Source organism: Chlorocebus sabaeus, chromosome 10 (genome assembly GCF_047675955.1).
Source record: "Chlorocebus sabaeus isolate Y175 chromosome 10, mChlSab1.0.hap1, whole genome shotgun sequence".
Lineage (NCBI taxonomy): Eukaryota > Metazoa > Chordata > Mammalia > Primates > Cercopithecidae > Chlorocebus > Chlorocebus sabaeus.
This window is the reverse complement of record NC_132913.1, coordinates 70,201,191-70,228,377: the sequence shown is the minus strand read 5'-3', so window position 1 is coordinate 70,228,377 and position 27,187 is coordinate 70,201,191. Positions and strand designations below refer to the sequence as shown.

General features: G+C 35.4%; 1 protein-coding gene across 5 annotated transcripts in view; it reads left to right on the top strand.

Moving 5' to 3' along the window:
• NCKAP1 (NCK associated protein 1) overlaps positions 1-27,187 on the top strand; it is a 110,952-nt gene that overhangs the window by 80,300 nt on the left and 3,465 nt on the right. For all 5 annotated transcript variants that reach the window (XM_007965564.3, XM_007965562.3, XM_038001877.2 and 2 more), the window contains 9 exons: positions 69-200; positions 2,413-2,631; positions 2,820-2,950; positions 3,236-3,333; positions 13,402-13,495; positions 20,291-20,373; positions 20,815-20,895; positions 24,810-24,903; positions 26,675-26,791. In XM_007965564.3, the coding sequence (XP_007963755.1) occupies positions 69-200; positions 2,413-2,631; positions 2,820-2,950; positions 3,236-3,333; positions 13,402-13,495; positions 20,291-20,373; positions 20,815-20,895; positions 24,810-24,903; positions 26,675-26,791 (1,049 nt within the window). The remainder of the gene's footprint in view (positions 1-68; positions 201-2,412; positions 2,632-2,819; positions 2,951-3,235; positions 3,334-13,401; positions 13,496-20,290; positions 20,374-20,814; positions 20,896-24,809; positions 24,904-26,674; positions 26,792-27,187) is intronic.

Genomic DNA, 27,187 nt, shown 5'->3' with positions numbered 1-27,187 from the left:
TTAATTTTTTATTGCCTGTGATGACATGTTGAACATTTTACTTAACTGTTTATTCATGTTTTTTTCAGCCTTGATAAATTGCACACTGCACTTTCTGAGTTATGCTTCTCTATAAATTATGTACCAAACATGGTGGTTTGGGAACATACCTTTACCCCACGAGAATATTTGACTTCTCATCTGGAAATACGCTTTACGAAGTAAGAAAGAATATTAACTGTTTTTGTTTGTTGACTCAGTAATGAGTTTGTTATTTAATTATTAATGACTATGCAGTGTTTTATAAGGAAAAACATTAGTAGAACTGGATTAGTGTTAAGAATAATGAACCAGGCTGGGTGCAGTGGCTGATGCCTGTAATCCCAGACTTTGGGAGGCTGAGGTGGGCAGATCACGAGGTCAGGAGATCGAAACCATCCTGGCTAATATGGTGAAACCCCATCTCTACTAAAAATACAAAAAATTAGCTGGGCGTGGTGGCGGGCGCCTGTAGTCCCAGCTACTCAGGAGGCTGAGGTAGGAGAATGGCGTGAACCCGGGAGGCAGAGCTTGCAGTGAGATCGCACCACTGCACTCCAGCCTGTGCGACAAAGCCAGACTCCATCTCAAAAAAAAAAAAGAAGAATGAACTGGGAAGTGCAAAGAATAGTGAACTGAAAATTACTTATGATACCCACATTCTTTTCTCTTACCTATTAGTATTAACTAGGAACACCAGGCAAGCCAGTTAGTATCTCTGAGTCATAGCTTCCTTATATACAAAGTGAGAAGATTGTAGCAAATCAATGTATTTCAGCTTGCAGGTGGCAACCCAATAGGGTCATTAAATCAGTTTATTAGGTTGTAGTCAAAGTTTAGAGAAAGAAGCGGGAGGGAAAGAAAGGACAAGAGGAAGAAAATAATAGGAAAAAAAAAAACCAGTACACTGTATGTATTAAATATGTATATTGCTTCGTGAAATGTTTCAGTTACATATATGCATGTTCATACATATATGCATGAAATGTTCAGTTACATATATGCAGTGTTAAGATTCATGTCTTGCAGTAGGTCACAGTAAGATGTTTGAAAACATAAGTTCTAGATGAACCTTTACATGTTTTCAGAATTCACATGTTGCTGTTAAATAAGCCAGTAGAATTCCAGATTCTTGAATTCTCAATTCTAATTAGAATTTCCTAAGTTATATATGAATATATATTTATGTATGTATATGAAATAGTGCATTGATAAGTCAGAAACCTTTCAACTTTATAGATATTGTTTTAACCTTTTTCTAAAGTTATGTACTTATTTATTAATATTTATTCATGAAAATTTTTTTCTTTGAGAATTTTTTTCTTCGAAGCCTTGAAGCAATTTGTAAAACAAAATTTTGTCAAAAGGTTTTCAAAGTTTCTGTAGTCATTAACAGGTGGTAGTTGAATTTACACTATATACTTAACAATTGTGTTAAATATTCTAGGTAATAATGAGATAAAGGTAGAACTGTAGCTGGTGAGATATGACTAAAAGAATTAGAGAACAGAATATGACAGTATATACATTGGCAGTAAGTTGAGTGTTAAATTATCAGTTGACTTGAGAAGAGTCTGGCGATGAACTGTCTTTTGTTCTCCTTAGTAAGTTAGGCAGCCTGACAGTAAAACCTGGAATGCCCTAGAACTTAGACCAAAGGGACATTGTGCCTTGTGGTGTTTATTATTCTCAAGTGGGTTAGAGGTGGGAGATTGGTGGGTGGAGGGTAAGGTTCAGTTTACAGCTCCCTTGTTTTCCTTGTAAACAGTCTGCTTTGTTAATCCACAGAGAAGCAATTTCTTTTTTTTTTTTTTAACCAGACATCTACTTAGTGATTAGGATCAAGGCAAAGGGAACAGCTTGTTTACCGTGGAAAGATATATTTATTTTATTTTATTTCATTTTATTTCATTTTATTTTAATTTTATTTATTTTGAGACGGAGTTTTGTTCTTTCGTCCAGACTGGCGTGCAGTGGCACAATTTCAGCTCACTGCAACCTCTGCCTGCTGGGTTCAAGCAATTCTGCCTCAGCCTCCCAAGTAGCTGGGATTACAGGTGTGCACCAGGCCCAGCTAATTTTTGTATTTTTAGTGGAGACAAGGTTTCGCCATGTTGGCCAGGGTAGTCTCAAACTCCTGACTTCAAGTGATCTGCCCACCTCAGCCTCCCAAAATGCTGGGATTACAAGTGTGAGCCACCACGCCTGGCCTTCATTCTTTTTTCACATTGTTTCCTGGGAAGATAATAACAGTAATCTTATACTTTGTAATAAATTGTTTTTAAAGTTAATTTTATTGCTTGTTTAATATTAGATAACAGTAGGTTGAGTGGTTTATTTTATATGAATGGAAAAGTCAGAGGCTTTTCTTATTCTTCTACCTCTTCTCCCCAGGTCAATTGTCGGGATGACTATGTATAATCAAGCCACACAGGAAATTGCAAAACCTTCAGAACTTCTAACAAGTGTAAGAGCATACATGACTGTACTCCAGTCAATAGAAAACTATGTGCAGATTGATATTACAAGAGTATTTAATAATGTGCTTCTTCAACAAACACAACATTTAGACAGTCATGGAGAGCCAACCATTACAAGTCTATACACAAATTGGTAAGGAATGCATTTAGAAATTTGTAGTAACGGAAAGTTTGTAATGAACTACTTAGGAAAATTTATTTTTTGTGAATAAGTACGCATTCATATTATCAGTCAACTTAAAATTATAAGCAGGAATGTATATCATAATACATTCTGAATTAAGCAGTTTCTTCCAGTTATAAGTTTACATTTCTCCTTAGGTATTTGGAAACTTTGTTACGACAAGTCAGCAATGGCCATATAGCATATTTTCCTGCAATGAAAGCATTTGTGAACTTACCTACAGAAAATGAATTAACATTCAATGCAGAGGAATATTCTGACATATCAGGTGAATAATACTATACCAAAGTTTAGAGAATGAAGAAAACTTAATTCTTTTGCTAGTGTCTTGATTCTTTTGACTTTTGATTCTGTTGTGACTATTTCATTCAATTATATGCATAACTGCATATTGTATGTTAGAATTACTTTTGTATTTTTTATTCTTTCTTTCATTCTAGAGGCTTTTATCAGGATTTTACATTAGTTTTTATAATGAGATGTTGTATTGTGTTAATGTTCATTTTCTTAAAGTATTTGTCAGAAGTATAAAATTAAGTACATTTTCTTTCAGAAATGAGGTCATTATCAGAACTACTAGGCCCATATGGTATGAAGTTTCTAAGTGAAAGCCTTATGTGGCATATTTCATCACAAGTTGCTGAACTTAAGGTAATATAGTCTTTATTAATTTTAGCTTTTAAATATTAATTCCTGAAAAACATTTCAGGGATATGAGCAGCAAGCCTACAATGTTAATTATTTTAATCCAACATGAAAGTAATAATATGAAAATGAAATTAAATAGCTAGCAGGGCCTTTTTATGGCATCTTACTTTAGTTTTCTCTATTTTGCAGGTAAGAAAATGGAAAGCCAAAAGAGGTGAATTGACTTGGTCAAGGAGATAGAACCTCAGGGTCTTTGGCTTGTGGTCAAGCCTTCATAGTATTGTATCATGATGTTTTCTTTGAAATACCAGGTTCAAAATTCCAGCCAGAGTTAAAAATTTGTTCACATTTGGAGTTTGAATGTATTTGCTTTCCATAGATTATAATACAAACATTATTAGGCTTATTGTTTTTTCTTAAGTAATTATCTTATGCCCTCTAAGTTGGAATGAAAAATGCCTTTAGAATACTTAATGTTTCAGTAAATATGTAAAGGAACTGAAGCAACAGCATTTTAAATACCTTTTTTTAGCCTTTTAGAAATATCCTAGAGCTAAGGTGATTTATATTGAATGAATCTTCATATATAACTATGTAGTTTTTGAAAGAATTTGAACTTAGGCCACCAAAACTTTTGAACTTATGAGCAGAATAGAGAAGTCATGTTTTAAAATAAACATTTTCTTTATAAAAGCTTTTTGGTGGTTACTTGCGTATTGATTTTTTAGTTCTTTTTTTTTTGAAATGGAATGTCACTCTGTTGCCCAGGCTGGAGTACAGTGGCACGATCTCATCTCACTGCAACTTCTACCTCCAAAGTAGCTGGGACTACAGGCACGCGCCACCAAGCCTGACTTATTTTTGTATTTTTAGTAGAGACAGTGTTTCACCGTGTTGGTCAGGCTGGTCTTGAACTCCTGACCTCAAGTGATCTACCCACCTCAGCCTCCCAAAGTGTTTGGATTACAGGCACGAGCCACCATGCCTGGCCAGTTTTTAGTTTCTTAAAAAATGATGGACGGTACTGGTAAGTAGCCTACAGTTCAGATGTAGCACATAGAGTTCTAAATGTGGTAATCTGATTTACTGAAAATGGAGCAAATATATGGAACAATTTCCACAAACAATAGTATTTTGCTGAGTGAATAAATAGCAAGAGTCAATGTGACTAAAAGCTTAGTATAGTCAAAGATTTAAAAAGGAGAGGCAGTATTACCCATTGGTTAAGAATTCAAGCTTTCGGCCAGGCACGGTGGCTCATGCCTGTAGTCCAGCACTTTGGGAGGCCGAGGTGGGCGGATTGCCTGAGGTTAGGAGTTCAAGACCAGCCTGGCCAACATGGTGAAATCTCATCTCTACTGAAAATACGAAAATTAGCTGGATATGGTGGCAGGCGCTTGTAATCCCAGCTACTAGGGAGGCTGAAGCAGGAGAATCACTTGAACCCAGGAGGCGGAGGTTGCAGTGAGCTGAGATCACACCACTGCTCTCAAGCCTGCATGACAGAGACTCTGATTCAAAAAAAAAAGAACTCAAGCTTTAAAGTTAGGCTTTCCTGAATTTCAGACCTATCAATCACTTACAAGCTTTGATTTCAGTCAAATGTTTAAGCTTTTACTTTAAGAGAATTTTACGAGATCATCATGCATGTCAAGCTTTTAGGTACTCAGCATAATGTCTCTTATTTTAGTATTGATGGTATCATTATCCTCTCATTATTTTTAAAGTTTTCTGCAATTATTGTATAAAAGTCAACTTTTAGATGCCTTAAAATATGAAGTTTATAAAGTTTATATGGTTGAAAATATACAAACATTGAAATGCTAGTCTTGGTTCTTTACAAGCAGTATCATTCTTATTAGACTGATTCTCCTGTAAATACATAATTTTTTTTCTATCCTACTGTTCTCAAATAACCAATTCCTCATCTCCGATTTTTTTTCTTGTGTTCCTTCAGTGTGAGATAATAGAAGAATTATGGCTCCAAAATTTTACTTTAGCCATTTTTTATTTCAGACCGAATAAACTAGGCACTTCTAGAATTATCTGTATTATTTTTTGCTTTTTTGTTATTTAATTTGATGGATACAGTATCATGGTACAGTAATAAAAATTAGCCTATTTTGAGTCTCTCTGAATTCATTTATATGAACAGTTCCTTAACAGTACTGCAAGGATCTGGCCTTCTGCTTTTCCTTCCTTCTTAACTCCCTCAGCCTGACTGGCCTGCTTGCTGTTGTGCCATTTTAGACTACCCTTCACTAACACATGGTCATAACTTGCCTGTTCATGACGTTCATGTATTTTTCAAATGTCACTGTATCAGAATGTTCTTCGTGGCCAGACTTTCTAAAATAGCAAACAGTACTTTTTATTCTCTTCATTCAGCTGTATGTATATCTTAATTGTGACCTCTCATGCCACGTATTTGTTTATGTCACTCTCATTAGTGTATAAACGCAGTTCTAAACTCTGTTAAAACCTTGTTGCAGACCTCACACATAGTAGGCACTTAGTAAATATTTGTTGGATGCAAAAATAAAAATAGCTAGCTTTGTTTGTTTATTTGTTTGAGACAGAGTCTTGCTGTGTCACCCAGGCTGAAGTGCAATGGTGTGATCATGACTCACTGCCAGCTCGGCTCCCCTGGGCTCAAACGATTCTGTCACCTCAGCCTCCTGAGTAGCTGGGACTATAGGCATGTGCCACCAAGTCTGGCTGATTTTTTGTAGAGACAGGGTTTTGCCTTATTCCCAAGCTGGTCTCTAACTCCTGGGCTCAAATGGTTCACCCCCCTCAGCCTCAAAGTGCTGAGATTGCAGGCACAAGCCACTGTGCCTGGCCCCAGCTTTCTTAACTGTTTTATTCCAGGACTTTTCTAAGATCTTCACCTATCTTATTAACTCCTTTACATTTTTAAAAGAGGTGTTTTCCTTATTTTACAAATTAGGAAAGTGAGGCCAAGAAGGATTAAATAACTTGTGCAAGCTCACATTTTAGTAAGTGACGAAACCGAAATTTGAACTCAGTCTGTCCAGCACCAGAGATTATGCTAGTACCATGCTACACTGCCTGTAGAACTGAGAGGGATCTCAGCAGTCATCTAACCTACTCTTACCTGATGAAGGAGCACATGTTGCATTTTTCTAGATGTATTATCTGGTCTTTTTGAAAATGAGGCCATCTTATCAATTACTGTACATCTCTAGTTTATGTTGATTTAGTATCTGAGTAGTAATTTTTTATTGGTCCTCATTCTTACATCAAGAGGCAGAGATTGCCTTTGACAAGATCACCCTTCACATATTTAAAAACTGCTTCCCTTCATGTGTCATCTTTCTCTTCCCCGTGTGGAATATATTCATATTCAGTCTCTTTGCCATCTTTGTCACTCTTTCCTCTGTACAAACTCTGGTTTTTTTGTGTCACTCTTAGAGAATAGTGCCCTGAACCAATCATGAGTTTCAGATAAGGTCTGGTAAGTGAGGGTACATTTATCTATTCTGGATACTGTACTTCCTCATAAAATTTAAGATAGCATGAACACATTTGGTAGGTATACTGTTTTCACAATCAACTTGCAATCAGATGAATTTTCTCTTTTTTTCTCTTATGCTAACCTTAAACCATGGCGTTCCACATCTTATATTTTGTGAAATTTTTAGACCTGAGTGTATGCTTTGTAGTTTTTCTTAGTAAAGTTTATCTTGTTAGGTATTGTCCATTATTCTAGGGTCTTTTTTTGAGTACAGATTTTATCCTAGTCTTGTAACAATTATTTTATAATCTTAACTGTTTTAGCCTTGTCTCTAAGTATGAATGTTATCAAATATATTCTCGTTCTTGAGAAGAAATGGAAGGTGCTTATGTTTTAACATTTCTCTCTCATATGTTGGAGTGGCTGTATTCTCTCTTTCTCAGATATTATTAAAATTTAAAGTTAGGGGAATGTGGAACTACTGTAAACAATGTTGACTTTTTAAATATCCTTAACCAAGATGGTTAAGGATGTTAAAACATTTTTTCTTGAAAACTTTTGATGTTAGCTTTCTGGTAATCTCCTGTGTGATTTTTTTCTTACTTGACTTTTCATTTTACCTTCATAATAACTTCCATATTTTATTAGATTTAATATTGTAGTAATTATGATTATGTTTTGGTATTTGTTTTTACTTTTTTGTTTCTCAAATACTAAATCCTGACCTATTTAAGGATTGTGTTTTTCAAAAGGCTTCCTATGAAATATTTGTATTTTTAATATTGTGCCTTCATCATTTAGTTCTTCAAAACAAGGTTAGTTGTAAGGATTCCATTTTCTGGAATTGTATAATGTTTTATAGTGATTTTGTTTGAGATCTCTTCTAATAACCTCAAGATGTAATCCGGATTGTTTAGTATTCAACTGCTTGTGTATTATTAAGAACTTGAGAAGGTGTTTATTTGTGACTTTGTTTTCTCAGCCTCTGTGTACGGAGGCATACTTCATATGTATTCTTGTATTTTATTACATAAGAAATCCTACAGATCATGATGTTTCATATAGATAAATTCAGTATGTTGTATTGAAATCTCTAAAAGTTATTCTGTCAGTGATTATTTTAATTTCTTTAGTGTCCTATAAAATTTCCTTAGAATAACCTAATTTTTGAAATTATAGAAGCAAAAGAACTTACAGATTTTTGCTTCCAGTATTGGTAGTCTAGGTAATTCAGACCACCTTATTTTCAAAGAACAACTTAAAAAGCTGGAGATACATAGATATATCTATAAAAGAATCTTCTTTAAAGAAGAACTAAAAAGATAGTGAAGTATTTCTAGGCTAATGCCAAGGAGAACCTGGGAAATCAGAGACATAAGCCCAGCTTTGGAGGCCACTTTTCACCCAGATACGTGTACTGAAGCAGAAGTAACATTTGGAAAACTAAGCTGAATTCTGGTGGCCTTCTGGGACAAGGGTGTCAGTAGTCAAAAACCTAGAGCAACTTTCTCAAAGGTTGTGAGAAGTCTGCATAATTTCTCCCCAACCCTCTTTATATAGACACTCCAAAGCGTTAGACCTTCAGGGTAAGGGTGAACTGGAAATGAGTCACCCCTCCTGGGAATTTGCAGCCTGTTTATGTTGTATGCTTTGTCTAAGGCATCTGAAGCCTTGGACCTGGATTAATGTGGTCCTAGGTTAGTAGTGCCCCAATGTACTTAGCAGAAGCTAACACAAATCTTCTCTGGAGAAAGGTATAGTCATCCTAGGCTTCAGAGGATTCCTGCAAATAATTCATCAAGCACACGACCTTCAGCTGGAGAGTGGAAGTCTTTTGGAGATTAGTGCAGGGTGGAGATAGGAGGTTTTATATATCTGGCAGGCTGCCATGATTAAGTCATTGTCTTGTTTTCAGCCTCAAGCCTTCCTTTCTGTGCCATTGCCTTCAATTTCTGATTCCTTCCTCCCTCTTGAGGTGTGATTTAACTTGCTTCTACATTGTGTCTCCGTTATAAGAACTTGCTAATCATATTTCTCACCTCTCCTTATTCTTTGCTCTAGTTTCCATCTTCCAGAAATGTGTTGACTTTTCTCGTTTGATCTTGTTTTTTCTGCTGTTTCCTTTTTTTTTTTTTTTTTTTTTTTGATAGGTTTATGCCTTATTTTTTTACCTCTGACTTGAGTGGATTTCTGAAAGGAGCAGTTTTAGACATTTAAAATTCTCTACATTTAATCAGCACTTCTACACAGTTTACATACTTGTTTGAGCGTTTTTTTTTTTCTTTCCAACTTCTATTTTACGTTCAGCGGGTGCATGTGCAGGTTTGTTACATGGGCGAATGACATGTCACAGGTTTGGCATACAGATTATTTTTTTTTTTTTCTGAGACAGAGTCTTATTCTATTGCCCAGGCTGGAGTGCAGTGGCACGATCTCGGCTCGCTGCAAGCTCTGCCTCCTGGGTTCATGCCATTCTCCTGCCTCAGCCTCCTGAGTAGCTGAGACTACAGGTACCCACCACCATGCCTGGCTAATTTTTTGTATTTTTTAGTAGAGATGGGGTTTCACTGTGTTAGCCAGAATGGTCTCAATCTCCTGACCTTGTGATCCACCCACCTCGGCCTCCCAAAGTGCTGGGATTACAGGCGTGAGCCACTGTGCCGTCCATGTGTACTTGATGTTTAGCTCCCACTTTTAAGTGAAAATGCGAGGTGTTTGGTTTTCTCTTCCTGTGTTAATTCCCTTAGGATAATGACCTTCAGCTCCATGTTGCTGCAAAGGACATGATCTTTTCTTTTTTATGACTGTGTAGTAGTTCATGATATATATACACACACACACACACACACACACACATACACACCACATTTTCTTTATTGAGTCTCTTGTCGATGGGCATTTAGGTTGATTCCTTCTCTTTTTTGTTGTTGTTGTGAATAGTGCTGCAATGAACATACACAGGCATGAGTCTTTATGTTAGAACGATTTATATTCCTTTGGGTATATACCCAGTAATGGGATTGCTGGGTTGAGTAGTAATTCTGTTTTAAGTTCTTTGAGAAATCTGCCAACTGCTTTTCACAGTGGCTAGACTAATTTACATTCCCGTCAGCAGTGCATAAGCATTCTTTTTCTCTGCAACCTCACCAGCATGTTTGAGCATTTGATAGGAAACATTTCTAAAAGTGGATCAAAGAGTACGAACATTAATTTTTTTTGATATTACCAGTTATCCCTGTGACTCTCCTCAGCAGAACTTTGTGATATCTCTAATAGCAGAGTTAGTATATACAGTGTTTTGGGGGAAACTATAATATTTTAAACGTCGTTCTTAATTTCTTGGCCGGTTTTTTTTTTTTTTTTTTTTTTTTAAGAGACAGGTTCTCCCTGTCCCCTGGGCTGAAGTGCAGTTGCACGTTCATAGCTCACTGCAGCCTCGAACTTCTGGGCATGCCTTCCTGAGTAGCTGAGAAATACAGGCGTGTAACACTGTGCCTAATTTTTTTTAAGCTTTTTTTTTTTTTTTTTTTTTTGAGACAAAGAGTCTTGCTCTTGTCGCCCAGGCTGGAGTGCAATGGCACAATCTCAGCTCACTGCAACCTCTGCCTCCCAGGTTCAGGTGATTCTCCTGCCTCAGCCTCCCGAGTAGCTGGAATTACAGGCACCTGCCACCATGCCCTGGTACTTTTTGTATTTTTGGTAGAGATGGTGTTTCACCATGTTGGACAGGCTAATGTCGAACTCCTGACCTCAGGTGATCCGCCCACCTCGGCCTCCCAAAGCGTGGGGATTACCGGTATGAGCCACTGCGCCCAGCCTTTTAAAGTTTTCTGTAGAGACGAAATATTACTATATTGCCCGGGCTGGTCTCAAACTCTTGGCTTCAGGTGATCCTCCCACCTTGGCCTCCCAGAGTGCTGGGATTACAGGTGTGAGTCACCATGCCTGGCCACTTCTTTGCTTTTATTTCCATTTTTAAAAGATTTAATCTAAACTGATAGAAACTAAATATCATTTGATTGTATCTTTTTCTTTTTATCTTAAAGGTGACCTTAATTATTTTAGTTCCTGTTTTAGCTGAGGACCTTTTTGTTTTATAGAGTAAATTTGTGTGCTAATTAAAGAAGTAGAGCTTTTTTATATTTGATGGTTGTGAATAAATTGTGTGTCAGACATAACACTATGTATGTGTACTCATGGTGAAACATGTTTTTTCCTTTCAGGAGAAGAAAGCAGCCATCTTTTTTTCTACTAAAACTCTTGGGTGTTTTATTTGGGGTTGTGCCCATTGAGTCCATTTCTCCTTCCAGTAGGCCAAAAGAATTGTTTTCATTTTACAGATCAGTTCCTCTAGTTCTTCATGGGATTCTAAAAGATATTTTTTCAAATGAAGTAGGAAATTTAAATATGAATTTTACCAAGAATTTTAACACTTTCTTTTTAACACAATATCAAGTAAATTAAATCAAACTTTTTTTTAATCTTGATTTATTTCACTCGCTTTGTCTAAACTTATTCTAAACCATTGCATTGGTAATTCCTATCATTACTGCCAGCTTTCAGTTTATTCATCAGTGAGATTAATTAATAACTTTATTGAGAGCAAAGAATAGAAAGCCAGCAAATAATTTAGGATAATGGTTCACAAATTTTACTTCTCAGACCAGCAGAAGCAGCATTACTTTGGAGCTGGTTAAAAATGCAGGTTTTTGTTCTCTGTCTCAGACCTGCTAGGTCAGAAATTTTTGGGCTGGGACCCAGCAATGTGTGTTTTTAAGGAGTCCTCTAGAGAATTTTGATGCACACAAAAGATGGGGAACCATTTCTTTAGGGATTAAGAACACGGATTTTAAAATGAGACATACCTGAATTCAAATTCCAAATTAACTACTGAATATCATTGTAACTTTGGACAAGTTATCCAACTTCTCTGACCTTAGTTTCCTCAGCTGTAAACTTGGAATATTACCTCCCTTAATTGGATTATAGTAAATATGGTTATAAATTACCTTGTATAAGAGCTTAACAAATGGTTATAGTTGCTCTTATTATTAAACATATTAATATTTCTGAAATTGTATGTATCTTATAGTGTTAGTAGTTTGTTTGTTTGTTTTTTCCTTTTAGTGATACATAGAATAAGGTGCATTTTAAATTCGATGATGTTGATTCAGTAATACGTGATACTATGTTTAAAGTGCATGGTCACTGTCAGGCTTGGGCATAGAGTTTGAGTGTGTATTGAATCAAGTTTTAGGTTGGGAGAGTTTTGTTTTGGCCCAGAGTGAGCAGGCAGTCTAATCAGAAACCACAGAAGTTAAATTCGGCAAATAAATGTGACTAGAGCTTAATTTCTTTTTAGCAGCATAATAAATAACCTGAAGTAGTAACATCAAGCAACCTAAACAAAACTTATACTAGTGTTTTTGAAAAAATTATTTTTATGGATTTTCTGCATAGTTTTTTTCCCTTAAGTCAGATGTTATCATGCTTTCATTTGTAAAAAACCACCGTGGCATTTTATATGCTTGCTGCACCTTCCCAACCAGGTCTGCTGAATTGAAATAACCAGGAATGAAGCCTGGATATATGTATTTGGAAAGAGCACCACAGGTGATTTTGATGTATACAAGGGCTGAGAACCATTATAGAGAACAAAAGTAAAGAAAATTCTGATTTATAAGAACTTTGCAGAGATATAGAGATCAGAAATTAAATTATAAACTTCACTTACATTGTGAAAGAACTGAGGAGTGTGATAGTGGTGAACTTAGTGGTGAAAGCAGACCGCTTAGGTAACAGTGCAACAAAGAGCAGAATGTCTCTCTCACTTCTCCCTTCATTGTTTTAGAAACTCTGTTTATCGTTGTCAAGGCTTACCTCTGACAGAATGAAATTAATTCTCCATTTGTGTTATAATTTTTAAACTAAATTACTTTTTTAATGTTTCTTTTAAGGAGAGCGTTCTTCAATGAGTTACACTTTCCTTGAATAGTTATCCTTCACACCCTTCCCTTCTTTATCTCTTCCTTCTTTTCTCTTCCCTTTTCTCAGGGGTCTGTGAAAGAGAAGTAGATAGTTTATACTTCCATTTTATAATTTTTGTTGGGAAACATTGCTATTATATAATCCCCATCAAGTGGTACCACACCCTAACAAGTTATTCTCCCTCTGATTGTATGTATCCAGTAATAAACTCATTGTCTACAGGCATACTGTAGCCTGCCTTTGGCCAGGTTTAACTTTGGCAAGTTCTTTTGTTTCAATTGGAATTTGTTGCTATGTCCATTTTAGTGTCTACTTTTTATTATTGATGTTGTTCAGTGTCTAAGTATAAGGTGATTCTTTATCACTTATCTTTGTTGCTTTTCCTGAACTCCTTCCTTCTTAATTTGTAAACTGCAGGGAAACACTAAGCTTATGTATATAATTTTCAGATTCTTTTATTGAAACAGCAACAAAAATATATAGCATAGGGCATCTGGATTTCATGAATCGTGTTTCCTACTTGCCAGATTGTAATTTCCAAGTGTGCTCTTATCTCATTAACACGAAGAGGTCTGTGCCTGACCTAGGATCTTTCTTTTTTTTAGAAACTTGTGGTGGAGAATGTTGATGTGTTAACACAGATGAGGACCAGCTTTGACAAACCAGACCAGATGGCTGCACTCTTTAAAAGATTATCATGTGGGTAACTCATGATACTTTTTATAAACATAAGAAGATGTTGATACTCAGTATTTAGCTTTGGCTCAACATTTGTAACATAAATACAAGTAATAAATTATGAAAAGTACTCTTTAGCTTATGAAGAGAACTAGAACATTTTTGCAAAGGATCATATAAGCGTGTGTGTGACTTATCTGTTTCATAATTTTTCTTAACCATACTCTTAGTATACTATGTGTTGCTATTTCTTGAATATTACCAGTATCAATTTAGTTTTGAGCCCATTAAATTTAATACAATAAATCTACATTAATTTAGACTAAAAGGATTAGCTTCTGAGCCTGTTTTCTAAAAATCAACTATACGTATAAGTTACATACAATAAAATGTACCATTTAAGCCAACCATATTATGGATTTTGACAAATGGATACATTCATATAACCATTGCCACAGTCTAGGTATGGAACAGTTCCATCACTTTGAAAAATTGTTTGCTATCGCTTTGTAGTTGGTCTCCTACCCCAGTCTCTGGCCCCAGGCCAGACAACCACTGATCTTATTTCTGTCACTATAGATTAAATTTGTGTCTGGCTTCTTTCACTTAACATAATGTTTTTGAGATTCATTCATCTATGTTGTTAAGTGATCAGTAATTTGTTTCTTTTTGTTCTTAGCTAATATTCCATTGATGAAAACCTGAACCTACAACTTAAAAAAAAAAAATGTGATGTCTTCTTGACATTGATTCTTTGTGGGACGTATATTGTGAAATAACAGTGAATCTTAACTATTAAAGTGTGTTCAGCCAGATAACTGTTTTAGATATACTTGATTTAATGTTATTTTCTTTTCCTTTTTTTACTTGAACTGTTAAAGTTATAATGAAAAATTATTTTAAAATCATACTTCTTGATTAATTTAAAAGCCTTCTCAACACTAAAAAAAATGAAATCCCAAATAAAATATTCTTTGTATTTGAGAAAGCCAGAGAACAAGTTTATGTTCCTAAATAAAAAATAATCCAAAAGAAAAGTAAAGCCATACATTTATTTAACATACTTCACATTTGACATTTTTTCTCTTAAATGCTTTAGAGAATCACTTTATTAGGCTGTTTTATCCTGTAAAACTTATTTAATTCTTATTGAATAAGAATTAAAGATTACCTTATAGGACAGATCCGTGGTTGCCAGGACTATAAAGGGAAAGCAGTGAGGGAGATTTTTAGGGTGATGAAACTGCTCGCCATAGTGGTGATACAAATCTATCATGTGTATCATACAATACATATCGCTGTGTTACATAGTGGTAACACAAATCTATACATGTTAACATTTGGGGCTGGGTGCGGTGGCCCAGGCCTGTAATCCTAGCATATTGGGAGCCAAGGCAGGCAGATCACTTGAGATCAGGAGTTCCAGACCAGCCTGGCCAACGTGTTGAAACCCTGTCTCTACTAAAAATACAAAAATTAGCCAGGCGTGGTGGCACATGCTTGTAATCCCAGCTACTTGAGAGGCTGAGGTAGGATAATCACTTGAACCCGGGAGACAGTGGTTGCAGTTAGCTGAGATAGCACCATTGCACTACAACCTGGGCGACAAGAACAAAACTGTATTTCAAAGGGAAAAAAAATTGGAGCTGTACACCAAAAGGAAAAGAAAAGGTCATTTTTATTATATGATACTTTAAAAACAAAAAAATAGACTTGGTAGCATTATAGGGAGAAGGAGTATGAGTAAGTAGGAAATTACTTTTTAAACCTCTCCTGATCTTTCTTTTGTTATTGTACATTGGTTTACTAGCTACTTATATTTTCCACTCCTTTATTCTTATTATTTTTGTTTTCTTCATGTTTTCTCCCATTTTTAAATACTCATTTGACCACCCCATTGACCTTAACCCTATTTACTTTCCTACTAACAATCTTTTGCCTGTACCATCTAGTGAGAAGCAAATAATTCACTGCAGTGTTCAATACTTTATTTAACTCTCATTTGTGGAATTGAAACAATAGAATTTGTTAAAATTCCAAACAGAATTTGCAAGTTTTCAAAACAAAATTCATAGTCTTTTGTCAAGATTCTGCTTACTTGAATTTTGCATATAATAGTTAATGGTGACTGATGACCACTAACTCATTGACCATTTTGGAATTGGCCAAAGCCAAAATCTAAATTGTTGAATATTAATGAATCATATATAACAAATTTGTCTTTAAGTATAATTTATTAAATCTTTTCTGTAATTTGGGAAAAGATTTACTTGAGAGCGACTCATTTAGGAGAGTAGAGAGAACTATTGTTTCAGCAATTGAACTGTTTTCTAACACATCCTCTTTTTGTTTATTCCTTTGTGCTTCCTTCTCCCCATGTCCATATCCAGAGGTCAATGTGTTTTTGAAGTGTTTCACAGTCAACAAGCACGTTATTTTAAAAAGATAAAGCATTATGATTTATTAAAAACTGGTCTGAATTGGGAGGCAATCTAGAATTTATTTTATTTTTATTCTATTTTATCTAGCTTTATTTTTTAATTTTTTGAGACAGAGCCTTCCTCTGGCGCCCAGGCTGGAGTGTAATGACACAATCTCAGCTCACTGCAACCTCCACCTGTTCAACCAGTTCTCCTGCATCAGCCTCCCAAGTAGCTAGGACTACAGGCATGCACCACCACACCCGGTTAACTTTTGTATTTTTAGTAAGATGGGGTTTCACCATGTTGTCCAGGCTGGTCTCGAACTGCTCACCTCAAGTGATCCACCCACCTTGACCTCCTAGAGTGCTGGGATTACAGGTGTGAGCCACCGTGCCTGGCCTTATTATCAGTTTTAAGAATCCTGTGTGATTTGAGCAAATCTTATGTCTCTCTTTCATATTTTTTAATTCTCTGACATTCTGTTTCTTGGGACTAGGTTCATCACTTTACTGACTCCCTGATTCCAGACTAAAAATATTTCTAGTTTTCCTACAGCAATTTTTTCTTTGAAAACTCATTCGATTCACTTATGCCTTTCTGCCATCATCTACAAACCCCAAAAGTTGCCTCTGTAGATCTTTACTTTAGCAGTACTTTGGGTGTTATTATTTCCTGAAATTGTTCCACCAGTAAAAATCTTGAACTTTGAAATTCAACTCTCAGATCATAGCCATGCCTTCTAGCTCTCCTATTCCTTTGCACCTATTGAACTCCTTGTTCTTTCTACCTCATTGAAACTTTTATGCCTCTCTGCTTTCCTGATCACCTGTTCCTAGCTTTATGTATTTTGTCCATTCTGGACTATGAAATTTGGTCAATGCATTCTCCCTTATGCTGTCATACCCTTGAGTTTTTGCTACATTCATTCCCACAAAGCAATTTTCCTGATCCCTAGACAGTCTTCTGCGCCCTGAAAGCCAAGTACTGCTTGTGAAATAACACTTTTTAAGTCTGTTGTTAAACTGGCCTCTTTTTCATCTTACGCCTGTCTTACTTAGAAACTTTTTGACTAGTTTGTATGCACTGTTTGATCGTCCCACCTGTCCACTCTTGGTATGCTGCAATATGTCCGCTTTTCTGAAACCTTTCTGAAAGTTTGTTACTGACTACTCATTTGCAAGATTTGGTGCTTTTTCCTCAACTCTCATTCTGTTTATTTCTTTGTAGTGTTTATCTGTTTTATTCTCCTTTTTATTAAAGCTTTATTTTCTTTATTTGCCAATACTTTTGCCCCTACTCTTCGTCATTTTTGCAGGTTCATCTTCTATGTAGTGTCGGTCTGTGATATCTTACGCTTCCATTTTTACTCAGCAATCCTATTGGAAAAATGTTATCCAAAATTTTCTCTTCCCTTATCCAATATTTATCTTCAACTTTAACTGTCTTCTGTTGATCTCCAGATGTTTAATAAACCAAGTACTAGTTTGACCAGGGCTTCTCAAAGTATAACCCAGGGACAAGAAACAGCACCACCTGGGAATGTGTTTAGTATGTAAATTACTGGGCCCCACTTCAGACATGCTGACTCAGAACTCTGGGCTTGAGGCCCAGCAGTCTGTGTTTTAACAAGTCCTCTGGGTCATTTGGAATCATACAAAAGTTTAGAAACATTGTGTTAAATATTTTCAGCCATATGACCCACAGGTTTTCCACAACATCCCTGGAATGGGAAGTATCTCTTCCATGGCAGGCATAAGTAGGTGGGGAGAAAAAAACCTGTTGTTTTCTTTATTGACTATTTTGTTACCTCTCTCACCATCCATCCAGTGAGTCACACTGGAAAAACTGGATATCCTCTCTGATTCTTTCACTCCTCATATTCCATGTGCTGTAGCTGTGTCTTATAGATGAGAGTTTACAAATTAGTGTGTCACATTTGGTCCAAAGGTATACATTGTTTGGCCCTATGCTACATTAGATTTTTAAAAAAAAAATTGTGTTATTATTTTTAAAATGGGAAGAGTCATTTCTAAACAGAATTCTTTTCATATAACTCTTTATATTTTGAAAACCCTGAACAACACACTCATTGCTTGAAGGATACAGTATAAACTCCTTAGCATGACGTTCAAAAGCTGCTATTTGGATTAATGAAATAATTGACCAGCATTGCCTCTCTTCCTGTCCCCCACTACTTATTTGTTTGCCTGGTCCAAGACCCACGTAGCCTCTGTTCTAGAGTTAGTTCCTTGGGAAGTTAGTGGACGTTATGTGGGGTGAAGGGAAGTGCCAGTGGCCAAATGATTTGGCAAATAATCCATTAAACAATACGTTAAGCAGTGTTTCTTACTGTGAAGTATCTTAGAACTTTTAGTGTGTCATTATTGTACACATTCAAGATGAGGTTGTAGGGTATAGTCTTTGAGAACTTGATTAAATTCTGGGTAACGTACTTTGGAAAATATATGGCTATATCACACTGAATCTTCTCTGATTCTTCATTTTATTCTCTATCATTCCTTTTTCTGAATTTGTTGCTGCTTTATTTTCTGAATTGGAAGGCTTTTTTCTTCTTAATCCCTTTTTATGCCCAACTTGGATAACATTTCTCAGAGAAATCTTTTCTTTCACCATCATTTCTTTCTCTGGGTAGTAGCAATTTCCTAGTCTCTTTTTTTTTTTTCTTTATTTTTGAGGTGGCATCTCACTCTCTCGCCCAGGCTGGAGTGCAGTGGGACAGTCTTGGCTCACTGCAACCTCCGCCTCCTGGGTTCAGGTGATTCTCCTGCCTCAGTCTCCCGAGTAGCCAGGACCACAAGCATGTATCACCATGCTTTTCTAATTTTTGTATGTTTAGTAGAGTCGGGGTTTCACATGTTGGCCAGGCTGGTCTTGAACTCCTGACCTCAAGTGAGCCGCCCGCCTCAGCCACCCAACTGAGTCTCATCTTGATTATTACCATCTAATTGAATATCTACTAGTCATCTGGGTATCAGACACTATGCTGAGTGCTACAGGTAGATGAAAAGATGAAGAGTAGTTCCTGCTCACATGGAATTTTTAATTAATTTGTGCCTTATATAATTTTGTTAACATGACTATTTTAATTCACATTTGGCTTATATTAGGCCTATTTGTATGGTTTAATAAAAGATGCTATGGTCAAAGTTTAAATAGGCTACACAGAAGGTAGAAAGTTGAAAATAAAATACTTCTCTCTGTTCCTACTCCTCAACTAGTAACTTTAATAGTTATTGTAGTATGCATCTCTTTCGAGAAATTTGTTATGTAAGTACAAATATAGGTCTGTATATATATCTTTTTTAGTTTACATAAATGGAATTATATTTCTTAGTTTTCATGACAGCCCATTTAGGTTGTCTGCTATTTGAGGTCTAGATCATTATTCTGTTTATATTTCTTCTTTTACTACATAGTATAAGGCTTTGTATATGGTGTGCAATAAATGTTTGTTTTGGCTTTATAAAATGTGAAGGTATTGAACCCCATCATATTGACCCTTCCAATCCTATTTTGTTAACAGAGTTTTGTTTTTTTAGAGATGGGATCTTGCTCCTTTACCCAGGCCGATGTGCAGTGGCATGATCATAGTTCACTGCAACCTCTAATTCCTGAACTCAAAGGATCCTCCTATCTTAGCCTCCCGAATACTAGGACCACAGGCTCATGCCACCACACCCGACTGATTTTTTTTATTTTTTGTAGAGACAGGGTCTTGCTATGTTGCCCAGGCTGCTCGTGAACTCCTGGGCTCAAGCAGTCTTCCCGGCTCAGCCTCCTAAAATGCTAGGATTACAGATGTGAACCACCGTGCTCAGCCTTGGAAATCTATTAATAATTTTTAGAATAAAGCTCTCTAACCAATATGTAAGTGATCAAATCTGTTCATAGGCTTCAGCAAACTGGTCCTGCCAAAACTGCTTGTGTTCTCAACAGGCATTTTTTGTTTCTTAACTCAAGACCTTAACAATTTAAGAATTTAGCACTGCTGAGTTTCTGGGCTGCTTGAGGATTTAACTCCTGTTCACTGATCAGCTTCTTTCTCATCTAGTCTGTCTTCCCTTCTTTCTGCCCCTACCTTTTCTGAAATAGGGTTATATAGTTAGCTACTTGTGAACCATCTAACCCTTTTAAAAGAATACAATATACTCCATTTGATGTGAATTATAGTTACTTAAAAATTTAACCAGATTAAATATCAGCTATCAATATCTTTTTCTCTTTAATCATTATTGTAATCAAATTACTGTTAATTGTGCCTGCTATCATGGGAATTTTATTACTTTAATAAATTTAGATTTTTTTCCAAGGTTAAGAAAGAATCCAGTTCGCACTTTTTTATTCTCTTCTCCTTCTGTTTCTTTGAATTTAGCTGTTGACAGTGTCTTGAAGAGGATGACAATAATTGGTGTAATTTTATCCTTCCGATCATTGGCACAAGAAGCACTTAGAGATGTAAGAAACCATTACAAGTATATACTGTGTATCCAAACAATCCCTTTTAATTTCTCAGAAGTTTAAACTTACTTTTGAGATTCATACTTGGCAATGATATAATTAAAATTCCAGTTTTAGTAGTTACAGAAAATAACATACATAACATTAGTTATTTAAGCTCATTTTTTGTTGTGGTACTGCTGCTTGGAGAATATAACTTGCATGGTTATTGCTCTTCATTATCAGTAGAGTATTTTCAATTTTGACTGTACTTGCTTTAATATTGAATAATTTTGAATGCATTTCATTTTCATATGTCTTCGAATTTTTGAAAACTCACAAAGTAGATAAAGTAAAATAATTTTTATGAAACTAAAATTAATCAATTGGTAATATTTTGTAAGTTTAGGGTTTGCCATTGAAAAATAATTCTGTATTCTTATTTGTTTTCCTGCCTAGGTCTTGTCCTACCACATTCCTTTTCTTGTAAGTTCAATTGAAGATTTTAAGGATCACATTCCAAGGGAAACTGATATGAAGGTAATAATATAATTTATAGTTGGGGTTTACAGTCTCTAAAGCAAAATATTTAAATTACATATGCAATAAAATGTAATAAATCCTAAACTACTATAAAGTTTCTATTTTAGAGTGGTTAGTTAACATGCTTGCCTTTGTAATTGAATCTTTGAGAGCTCAGCACCAAAATACTACCTAGGCATTTTGAAATTCAATCTTCTTTGATCACCTATAGCAATGCAAAATTGACTAAAAATAGATTTTTTTTTCTAAAATGGATAGCTGTTTATACACGGGGATAAAGAAATTAAGAAAGATGAGGCGGCCGGGCACGGTGGCTCACACCTGTAATCCCAGCACTTTGGGAGGCCGAGGTGGGCGGATCACGAGGTCAGGAGTTCGAGACCATCCTGGCTAGCATGGTGAAACCCCGTCTTTACTAAAAATACACACAAAAAAAACTAACCGGGCACGGTGGCGGGCGCCTGTAGTCCCAGCTACTCGGGAGGCTGAGGCAGGAGAATGGTGTGAACCTGGGAGGCTGAGCTTGCAGTGAGCCAAGATCATGCCACTGCACTCCAGCCTGGGCAGCAGAGTGAGACTCCGTCTCAAAAAAAAAAAAAAAAGAAAGATGAGGCAATGAAATAATAGTTGTTTTAAATACAATGAAATTCATTAAGTTTAAAATTGATGTTAAGTCATTTCCTGTAAAAGGATATAATTGTAGGCTGTAATTTTAAAAATATTTTTAGTATTCGATTATATGTAATACATATAAAACAGCAGGTTGGCAGCCTTCTGTGAGCTTACCGTTTTTGTTTTGGAAATCTATTGAGCCATGAAATCCAACTATTGATCTAAACCTAGCAATGATTGTCCAGTGGTTACACATCTAGTAAGTGATATATCAGGACTCACATTTGTGTTTTCTAAACTGACACATTTCTTAGATTGTTTCTGTTTCACATATCTTGAAAAGCACTGACTGAAAAAAAATAATGTCTAAACTCCTTTGTATGACACCAAGAATCTTCTAAAATTGGTGTCCCTCAGGCCAGGCACAGTGGCTCAAGCCTGTAATCCCAGCACCCTGGGAGGTCGAGGTGGATTCTGTCACCTGAGGTCAGGAGTAAGAGACCAGCCCAACTAACATGAAGAAACTCCATCTCTACTAAAAAATACAAAATTAGCTGAGTGTGGCGGTGCATGCCTGTAATCCCAGCTATTCGGGAGGTTGAGGCAGGAGAATCTCTTGAACCAGGGAGGCGGAGGTTGTGGTGAGCTGAGATTTTGCCATTGCACTCCAGCCTGGGCAACAGGAGCAAAACTCCGTCTCAAAAAAAAAAATAAAATCGGTGCCACTCAAACTTTTTGAGGCTTATCTTCTACCACTTCTTTCTTTCTTCTCCCACTCTCTTCTCTTTCTTACTCTGCCCCTCTTTTTATATGGTATTCTGTGAGCTAACTAGATCTTTCTGTTGCATTTATTATCAACTAATTATTATCAAGTAATTTATTCTACTTGAAAATACCACCCTTTTCTCTTTCTGCCTTTTGAAATCCTGCCTGTATTTTAAGGCCTCATTCAATTGCCATTTTCTAAGAAACATTCCTAGATTCTCCACTGATAAAGAACTTCATTTTTCTTAGTGTTATCAGAGAACTTGTTATCTCCTGTGGAGTTGAACATAATCTGCCTTGTATTATAATTATATTTTTCTACTTATATTTATACCAAATCATATATATCTTGAAGATCCAGACTTTTTGTTGTTGTTGTTGTTGCTGTTGTTTCTCTTACAGTGTTTTGTACAGAATAAACATTTGAGATCAGTGATTGTCTAGTGATTCTATGATTGAAAACTATGTGCAAATAGCTCAAAATGATTTCCTAAGTGGAAACACTACAGAAAAAATAAGGAGACAAAAACTAATCAGTTCTTGAGAAGACACTAATGTGCAGAATTATGAGAATTCTATATATATTCTGAGCAGCCATTCAATTTTCACCTGACATAATCATATTTAGTTTCCAGCAAACTTTCAGTAGAACTTAACTGTTCAAAAAAAAAAAAACATGTTTTTTAACAGCTTTATTGAGTTATAAGTCACCTCAGAAAATTTACTCATTGAAAATGCACAATTCAGTGGTTTTTAGTGTAGTGCCAGAATTGTTCAACCATCATCACAGTCAACTTTAGAACATTTTCATCATCCCCAAAAAGAAGCCTTGTACCCGTTAGCAGTCACTCCCCATTCCACTTCTTGTCGCCCATCCCCAGCCCTAGGCAATGACTAATCTACTTTCTGTTTAAATTAGAATACTTTGGACACTTATATAAATCGTCATGTGTAGTCTTCTGATACTGGCTTTTTTCACTTAGCATATTTTCAGGATTCATACATATTACAGCATATATTGGTACTTTTTTTAATGATTGTTGAATAATGTTTCATTGTATGGATATACAACATTTTGTTTATTCACATCAATTGATGGACATCTGGGTTGTTTTCACTTCTTAGCTATTAGAAACACTGCTACTGTGAACATCCGTGTACAAGTTTTTATGTGAACATGTATTATTTCTCTTGAGTATATACCAGGAGAGAATTGCTGGGTCATATGAAAACTGTAGCCTTTTGAGGAACTGCTAAACTGTTTTCAAATTGGGTGTGCCATTTTATATTCCTACCAGCATTGTATGAGGGTTTCACTTTTTCTGCATCTTCATAAATACTTGTAATTGTCTGTGTTCTTAATCATAGCCATCTAGTGAGTGTGAAGTGGCATCTCATTGTTTTGATTTGCATTTTCCTGATGGCAAATTATGTTGAACGTGTTTTCGTATGTTTACTGGTTATTTCTATATCTTCTTTGGAGAAATAACTAACTTTGACATTTTAAATTGGGTTGTCTTTCTCTATTTGTGAGTTCTTCATATACTTTGGATACAAGTCCACTAACAGATTCATGATTTGCAAATCTTTTCTCTAATTCTATAGGTTGATGATGTCTTTTAGTTTCAGTGAAGTTCATTTTATCGATTTTTGGGGGGGTTTTTGTTTGTGCTTTTGGTGTCAATCTAAGAAACCATTGCCTAATGCAATGTCATGATGATTTGTGCCTATGTTTTCTTCTAAGCATTTTACAGTTTTAGCTCTTACATTTAGGTTTATGATTTATTTTGAGTTAATTTTTGTGTGTGAAGTGAGTAATAGATTACAAACATTTTAATCTAGAACTTAATCCCTGCCATGTTCCCAGTTTTTCTAAGCTATACTGTTTTACTTCATATTTTATACTAAGGTTTTTTTGTCACAATATCAGAGGTAACACCAGTTAGATAGATAGTTTTCTTCTGAGGTTATTAAGCAGTCAGAATATCTTGAATATTTGAAATCTATATGTGATACAGAAAAATTGCTTTCGTTATTAGAAACTCCCTAATCAGATTTTTAAATGAATACTCCTTTAAAAACCTATTGTAAGTAATTTGCCATATTTATAGATATGATATGATTGGACATTGAACCACTATAATTTTTCCTTAAACTACTATGTTAACATAGGTCTAGTAATATTGATTCACTTTGTTCATTTATTGATCTTTTCTGACTTGATATTTTCTGACTTGATATTTTATATTCATGCTTCCAAAAGAAATGATAACTTTAGAATGATCCTGTTGGAATGTGCCACAGAAAGTATACAAGTTTTGTTTGGCCTAGCAGTAGGAAGTTAGAACCAGCACCACCTCACACTATTCAGCCTGTGTTGAATCAGTTGTTCAATATACTTAGTTATGCTATAGTTTCTGCTTCAGCCAAGTTTCTGAAATTCTCTGGTGTTCTTCTAGGCAGACTCAAACAGTGAGCTTTTTCAGAAATTTGTTAGACTGTTTATTGCTCTGTAACTCTTATGTTTTTATCAGGTTGCAATGAATGTGTATGAATTATCATCAGCTGCTGGATTACCTTGTGAGATTGATCCTGCGTTGGTCGTAGCTCTTTCTTCACAAAAATCGGGTAAAATGCATTAGTAAATATTTAATACTCTTAGTTAAAGTTACCAGGGCAGCATAGGTATAGGTATGATATTTAACCATATATTCAAATGCCTGCTTTGTGTTCATCTTTTTAAATTTGTTATTGTTATTGCTGGTAGTTGGACTATATCAGTGCCTAAAACACAAACATCCCCGCCTTCTGGAACTTAAGATTGGATGAGATTACTGGGCCATTTAGTGTATATAGATGCAGCAGTGAAGAGGATCCAGGTCTGAGCCTTGAGCCATTCTAAGATTTAAGAGTTCAGGGAGAAAAGGAAAAACCACCAAAAAAGAAATTTAGAGAAATTGAGAAGATAGGACCAATGAAGTAGAAGAAAAACCAGGAAAGAGTAGCTTCCAGGAAGATAGAAAGGAAATGATCAGCTATGTAGAGTTAATTGGTGGTACTGACAAGATCAGTGTCAGTGAGGTTTTATGGGCAAAAGGCTGATTAGTGAGTAAGGGAGATTAAGGGAGAATAGGAAGAAAAGGATTTGAAGATAACCATAAGACAACTCTCTCAAAGGGTTCTATTGTAAAGGGGAGCAAAGAAATAAAATCTCAGCAGCTGGAGGCAAGAGCAAATTCAAGAGAAGGATTTTTTAAGATGGAGAAGTATGCTGATGGGAGATGGTCCAGTAGATAGCATAAAATTGAGATCTAGAAAAGGGTATTCTGTTTTTATTGGACTAGAGTTATTCACCATCAAGAGTTTGTACAGTGTTAAATAAAACATTCAGAAATTTTTAAGACCAGCCCTTAGAAATGCAGTGCTTAGAATCCTGTAGATATTTCTTGATTTGTCTACAAAGTAAATACAGCATTTCATCTATTTCTACTACAAAAATGCCCCTTCTGCCCCCTTGAGGCGGCAGCCTGGTGTTTGAGGTGATCAGTTTTTGTTTTTGTTTTTGTTTTTGTTTGCATTTAACAATGCTTTTTGTTTCCTTATTCATACAGTATGTTACATTTAGTCACATGGATAATTATAATTTTTACTTGATTTTCTACAGCTGTATTTTTTGTAGTCACCAAATCTTTAAAACATATTTCAGCTTTTTTCTTATATTCAATTCTTAATTATATCTAATGGTGATTAGAGCCTAAATAACCCACAGTTTGAGTGCATATCACAATAATGTTTTAGAAAGGGTTGTGTCTTGAAAACTTCAGGGCAAGGCTAGGTATTTTTATTCATGACTAGTTTCTTCTGTCTTCTAAAATAGAGAGGTTGAAAACCCAGTCCACTTCCCACATTTATGTCTTTTAAATAGTAAATTTCAAATTATATTCATATCTATTTCAAAAAGTAATTAAGAATTTTTTGGTGATTTTGCAGAATAATTTATGAGATAAGTTTTCTAAATTGTAAATATAACTTTCTCATAAAGTAATAATTCACCTTTAGTTTTCAATTAGGAAATTGTAGGATTGCAGTTATCCTAACTATTTTTTGTTCTATAATCTTACAATTAAGAGAAATAAAATGTTACCTTATTGTTTTATCACACGTCCTTGAAATATGCGTAAGTAGTTGATAATAGTCAATTGTAACATAAATTGTTTCTACTTTATTTTTTATAACGAAATTGTGACCAATTCTATAGAATGCTAGTAAAATATTTTACTATTTCTAAAAAAAAGTAAGCCATTTTAAAAATAAAAATCTGTTTAGTTTAGATTATCAAATCTTAACTAATCTTGAAGAAAGAAATACCTTGATTTTATTCTTAATTTTTGTCCCTTAGAAAACATTAGTCCAGAAGAGGAGTATAAAATTGCCTGCCTTCTCATGGTGTTTGTGGCAGTTTCTTTGCCAACACTGGCCAGTAATGTGATGTCTCAGTATAGCCCCGCTATAGAAGGTAATAGTGGTTTCAAATTGTTTTGGCAATGGAAAAATCATGGGTTTTGGTATTTTATAATAAAATATGAGTTAAGTTCTGCCACTAACTGGTAGTGGAACATGGGGTAGTCTGTTTCTCTTTTCCTGAACTGCAGTTTCCTGATATATGAAATGTGTATAAGTAAGCTCATGTGTGCCTGAATGTGCGTAGAGGTCGGTGAGGGCGTATCGAACTCATAGGATTATTTTAGGGATTGAATGATAAGATGTTGTAAAGCAGCTAAGCACTTCTTTTTTGTTTCCGAGGTACTATAAAACTGATATGTGATTTCTTTTAGATGTTTTCAGAAGTGTTTGCCTGTTTAACGTATACACGATCGTTTGTTACTCTCTTGCTACACTAGTTTTGAAAACA